This window comes from Simochromis diagramma, unplaced genomic scaffold (assembly GCF_900408965.1).
Source record: "Simochromis diagramma unplaced genomic scaffold, fSimDia1.1 OVJJ01000692.1, whole genome shotgun sequence".
NCBI classification, from domain to species: Eukaryota; Metazoa; Chordata; class Actinopteri; order Cichliformes; family Cichlidae; genus Simochromis; species Simochromis diagramma.
The window spans coordinates 1,480,692-1,486,829 of NW_024387485.1; the positions used below are offsets into that span (position 1 = coordinate 1,480,692).

Consider the following 6,138-nt stretch of genomic DNA (forward strand, 5'->3'; position numbering starts at 1 on the left):
GTCCAGCATCTCCTGATGTAAATCTCCTGTAGGGAAGGGAGAGGAGTACTGCAGCAGTGTTCTGCCATACAGATCACTCTCTGAAGAGCTTTTTATTTTCAAGACAGCTGTTTCCATACCAGGATGTGATGTTCTGTATGAGGATGCTCTCCACAGCGCCTGTATACAAAGTCCTGAGGATCACTGGAGAGACCCTGAACTTCCTCAGTTGTCGGAGGTGGTACAGTAGTAGAGAGTAGAGCAGTGGTGAGAGGACACACCCCTGTGGCGCTCCCGTGCTGATGGTGATGCTGTCAGAGATGCACCTACCCACCCTCACCACCTGAGTTCTGCCAGTGAGGAAGTCAAACACCCATGCACACAGACAGCTGTTGAGTCCTAGATCCCTCAGCTTGTGAACAGTCTACCGGGCACTATTGTGTTGAACGCTGAGCTGTAATCAACAAACAGCATTATCACATAGTTACCCTGTTACTTGTCCACGTGGCTAAGGGTGGTGTGCAGGACGTGGGTGATGGCGTCCTCCGTGGATCTGTTGGGTCGGTAGGCAAACTGGAGTGGATCTGTGATGTTTGGGATGGAGGAGGAGATGGTTTTCTTCAACAGCCTCTCGAACACCTTCATAACCACCGAGGTCAGCGCAACTGGCCGGTAGTCATTCAGGCATGAGGGCTTGTTGTTCTGGGGACAGGGATGATGGTAGATCTCTTGAAGCATGTGGGGACCACAGACTTGAGAAAGACTTTTACTTCTCTGCTTCGAGTTTGTGTCGTACCTTTTTAAGGTTTACTATTGCTCGGCTAGTGATATATACAGAAAAACATGAAAAATTGCAGGTAACTGTGGCAATTTTTCATCAACTACAGCATTCACTAGGTTTTTGGTACAGTATTATCTTTACAACCGAGTCCATCCAGTGATAGCCAGAAACCTCCACTAATCAGGGAATACAATTTTTTTTTCCTAACAATCTGTCAATGTATCATGTCTTTAGTGGACATCTCTTGAGCAATGTGTGCATGACATCACATGAGTAACCTCCGAAGCATTGCAAAAACTCCACTGATGTTGGTTGCACTGGCTGACAGAACATCTGATGTGGTTTTCACATTTAAACACGGGATCCAGAAAGCCATTCCAAAAGGTATATGGTGATGGTGAGGATTTAGTACATGAAGAACCAAAGATAATATCAACTTTAAGTAAATACAGACCATTGGTGTGGCACAACCATACATTTAGGTGAAGAAATATCTATTTACATTGCATGGTAATCAGATATAAGGTTAAACGGAGTCTTAAAGTAGAGGTTCTTTGTTTTCAGTTTGGCGGTAAGGAGTTAAAAGGCCTAACAGGCCAATAGGGTGGAGTTTAGACTCCTGGGTGTGTCCAACAAACTGACAGGAAATGTATGCTGATGTATTGAAGTTGGAAAATGGCTTAGAATTTGTGATGTTAAGCTAATTATATTAACATTGTGTCAATTTTCTACTGCTTATCCAGGTCACAGGGCTTAAGAAATAAGGCTCCCTTTGGTCTGCAGAGAAGCCTTCATAAATTGCCACCTTGCTGTAGTGGAGCTGTTTGTGTGCTAGTGATGTCAGGAGCTGCATTGTTGGGGATAAATTGTCACTTTAAAAAAAAAAAAAAACCAAAAAAAAAAAAAAAAACCACAAACTTAAGTTTTAGCATGCATTCCATTTAGGCTCTAATACCAGTTTCATGTCATCGCTACAGAAATGTGTTTGATGAGGACACACCCCCATCTTAGTTCAGTGTTCCAATGCAAACATTATTCCACAAGACTTTCGTTTCACTTCCAGAACCAGCTGTTCTGATAGGCAGTGATATCTCCCCTGCTTCCACAATGAAGTCATTTGTGAGCCCTTTTACTGAGATGCATGCCAAGAACAGTCAGGCTTTGCATTGTCTCATATTTTCCACCCGTCTATGATGAAGTAAAACCAAAAGTAGGTTATGATTTTTTGGTTTTGGGGGGGTGGCTTCCCCCCCCCCCCACACACACACACACCACGACACACAAGATAAAGTCTAAGAACCATCTAAAACTTTATTTCGATCTCCAACAAGGTACATTACATGCAAATAGATGCAAAACTGTTTGCTGCCCAACAGGCATGTTTAATCATTCAATAGTTAAAATCTTCCACTGGTGGAAAAAAATAAAAAGTTAGAGATGAGAAAAACTTCAGGCCATTTTACTTCATAGAAGCAGTCTGTAGATCCTCTGGAAGCTGCACAACAACTTCTCAGCTTTTGCTTGGATATGCAGTTCAAGGTGCATTAGAGAGAAGAAAAAAAAAAAAGAAAAAAAAAAAAAAAACCCCAACACAAATGACTCAAATTCTCAGATCATGAAAAAAAAAAAAAAAAAAAAAAGTTGAGTCAGAGTACAGCTGCTGCCATGTTCTTGACAATTGAAGATTTGAGCTGAGGAATGAGGCTGATCTTGATAAGCTTGCTGCTTGAGTACTTTTTCCTCACAGCCTACAGAGACAGATCCTCAAGGTCAGTCTCTACTCACACATGATATGAGCTGGCATATTTATTCTCAGCAAACTCACCTGGAACTTCGTTTTCCCTTCATTTACCAGCACAACATTTTTGGCAATGTGCTGCATGATGGGCTTCAGGTGGGCCTCGTCATACGTAGAGTAGTGCTGCTGTGTGGGAGACTGATGGGAGGTCAATTAACAGCCAGCTTGAAGGAGCAAGAGGTTCATAAAAAGTGACTTTAAACTTACCCAGGGTAGGCCGTCCAGCAGCAGCTGGGAGAGGCAGAGGGAAGCAGCAGCGACCTCAGAGGGCCTGTAGTGCACCATATTGTAGTCGAGCAGGGTCAGCTCCATCAGGTACTTGGCCAGCGTGTGTCTCTCCCCATCAGACTGATAAACATGCACGTCAAGGTTTAAGATTCTTACAGTTTCTCTAACACCTTAGCTGCCATTTCTTTAATACAGAGTGATACACATGCAAGTTATGAATTGGAGGCAGCCGATTCCTACACTGTTGAAGTCTTCTCCACATTAAATTCATAATGAAACTCACATTCGCCACCTTAGATGCCCGTCTGAGAAAGTGCAGTGGGAGAGGACGCCCCAGCTGAAATTTCAGGCCCTTCAGAATCTGCTGCTCCATCTCGAGAATCTGAGATTTTGTAAAGGCGTTGTCGGTTATGTAGGCAAAGTCGCCAACCTCTGGGGCGTACATCTCCTCATACTTGCAGGCCACCAGCATGGCAGTCACACCGACAAGTTGCAGCTTCCTGCGAGACACTGGCTGGACCTGCAGCATAACCAGAAGAAGCCTTTTAGATCCAGGTCACAAACCCATAGACAAGGCTGTTCAGAAACATCACCTGAAGAAAGCGGTCCAGAATGGCAACTGTGAGGTACAGAGTCTCCTGCAGCAGCTGGAACCTGGAGTGAACCTGGACCAGCCAGTCGATGAGAAGCGCTCGCATACCATCAGTGATTTCGTAGCCCTGCATGTAGTTTGCTCGTACTGTCTGCTGCAACTGAGAAGACAAACTGATGTAAGTCAGAGACGACAGCAGCTGGTGTCAGAAGGTAGGGGAAGAAACTACCTCCAGGTTGTGCAGATACTTGTAGATATCCTTCACATATTCTGAACAAAGCTGTGGCTGGTCTGCATCCTCCTCATCCACGTCCTGCACCGCAAGCAGTGCCTCAGAGAAAGCCAGGCACAACTCAGTCTCCTCCTTCATGGACACATCAGTTGCAGATTCCTCCAAAACCAAAGGAAGAGGCTCTGTAGCTGCTTGGACCGGTCGAACTGCTACATCGGCAGGTTTAGCCACTTGGACACAAGATGGCTTGGCTGACACTTTTGTCTGTCCTGTTCTCTAAGGAAACAAGTTTGGAATCATTACAGTTGGGAAATGCAACACGAGTCACTAATAAGACTTTCAGATTGGACAGGAATAAAATTCTGTTCAACTATTGCGACCTTCCCTTTTGCAAACCACTAAGGGGATTTCAGTCTGCTGCAAGGTTCTTGCTTTGGCTCAGCTAAACCAGTTGACAAGGTTTGTGTTTATTGCAAAAGACACAGACAGATGAAGTCTGGGCTGAAAGTCAGCCAGTAAAACTACTTGTAGTCTAGCAGGCATACCAATAAATCAGACCTCTATTATAAGACTTTATTACCTACTTACCAAGTGACTGCAAAGCAGACAAATGAGTCAGGAACCAAACCAAGATGCTCTTACCTTTGTAACAGTCACTGCTGCGTTAAAGTTTGTAATCTCTCCGAGAGCTGCTCTCCTCGGACCCGCTGCTGCGGCGGCTTTCCCCGGTTTCTGCCGGTTCTCTGCGGTTAGGAGCTGCTAACGAGACAAACATGCACATTAAAAAGGCTTGACCGACTTTTCTACAGCGTGTTTAACATTACTGAAACGATAGCGTTATTATTGCAGCGCTAGCATCAACTAGCCAACAGCAGCGCTTCTCTAAGCAAACAAAAGTCGTTTTACTCACCACAGCACGAACTTCCACAGACATGTTTACCGTGGGCAGCAACGAGGATACAGAGTGACCAAGAACAAGCAAAAGAGCATATAATTCACTAACAGAGGACAGTTTCCCAACAAAATCCGTAAACAGTTATTTCCGTAGCTAAACAACACAGCGACGAGCAGCTTTCAAATAGTTGTCCTCTAAATCTGATTGGATGTAGCGATTTCGTTCGGACGCTTGTGATTGGCTAGTGATTTCAGGTGGGAATTAAAGCCATATGAGCTTTTAAAGTGCTCGGTAACCTTATCTCACAGTCATCGCTTCATCTACAGTAATATAGCGCCAGATAGTAGATTTATAGCAAATGCTAAATAATACGTAAGTAAGTCTTATGCCTAAAGGCAACTGTTGTTAAAAACTGTGTATGAAAAATGCATTAATATTATTTAGTCAAAAAAAAAAAAAACCTAAAAAAAAAGGGACTTTTTCTTAGTCATTTTGTTTTACATTCAGATAACAAAGAGTGTATTTGGTGGCTTGACAGTGTATACATAATGCAGTATGTTTAACTTATTTACATGAAGTACATCAATACATATTATGAAGTAGAGGGTCGACCTGACATTGTACAATACATGAGAGATACACCAGTTCAGGGCTGGCCTTACATAAATTCAGGGCCGAGGGGGGACACAAAGCTAATCCATTCATTCCATATTTTGTAGAATTTGTCTTTTCGAATTTTTAAGGAAAATGTCAATTTTTCCATTTTAAATATTTCAAAAACCACATTAAAGCAATACTTAGATGTTTGCTTTAGATTCCATTAATTTACCTTCTTACTATACTTTCATTCAATGTGAACATGGAAACACAAACAGCATCCATAGACACTACAAGCTGTCTGTAGGTAACTCTGCATGTCTGATTTGGCAGATATTGCAAAGAATCAGAATCAGAATACTTTATTAATCCCAGACTATATTATGTGCTCACAGTTGCTCCAAGACAGTAAAAACCTTAAATTAAATAACACAATACTTTACTAATTTGGAAAAAATAAAAAATAGCTCTAATGTATATAATAGCTCAATTATAAATATCTCAGTATATAACAAAAATTAAATATATAAGGTTGAAATTAAGCTGTACAGGATGTGCAATAGGGCATAACTATTACAGTGTGTACTGTGCATTAGATGGAGGAGGAGTGCAGGGAGATACCTACAGACAGGAATGATCTCCTGTGTCGTTCTGTGGTGCATTTGGGCAACGTAAGTCTCTCACTGAATGTGCTCCTGTGATAGGCCAGCACATCATGGAGCGGGTGGGTGGTCTTGCCCACCTTTGTCCTTGGACAACAGACCTGATAAGCCATGTTATGTGTATGTATGATCTGGCAATGTTCCAAACCGCCTAAACACGTTTATTGTGCACGAGGTGACTGCAGAGGAAAGTCTGTGACAAGCAACCTTTAAAAGTTCTCATTATTTCTGAATTTGCAAGAAAATATGAAAGATTTTCAAGATGCCTTCAGACTCTTGGACTCCACTGTGTGTTTTCCATGTGGGCCAGGCCACGTTTGACACAGAAATACATTCATTTTTATTAAATATTAAAGCTGCAACCCAAATTTGTG

At 42.5% G+C, this 6,138-nt stretch overlaps 1 protein-coding gene across 2 annotated transcripts; it reads right to left on the reverse strand.

The window, feature by feature from the left end:
* Positions 1–2,051: 2,051 nt before the first annotated feature.
* Positions 2,052–4,684, reverse strand: LOC120724519 (G2/mitotic-specific cyclin-B2-like). 2 transcript variants are annotated; one of them, XM_040016746.1, is made up of 8 exons: positions 4,521–4,684; positions 4,253–4,369; positions 3,608–3,886; positions 3,380–3,538; positions 3,070–3,306; positions 2,766–2,906; positions 2,586–2,696; positions 2,052–2,508 (listed from the first exon to the last, which is right to left on the reverse strand). In XM_040016746.1, exons 1-8 carry the CDS (start codon positions 4,542–4,544, stop codon positions 2,407–2,409), a joined length of 1,170 nt encoding a protein of 389 aa, XP_039872680.1. In that variant the 5' UTR covers positions 4,545–4,684; the 3' UTR covers positions 2,052–2,406. The 2 variants fall into 2 exon arrangements, with proteins under 2 accessions (XP_039872680.1, XP_039872681.1); XM_040016747.1 differs by having other exon boundaries at positions 4,253–4,366; positions 4,521–4,683.
* Between the last annotated feature and the right edge of the window lie 1,454 nt (positions 4,685–6,138).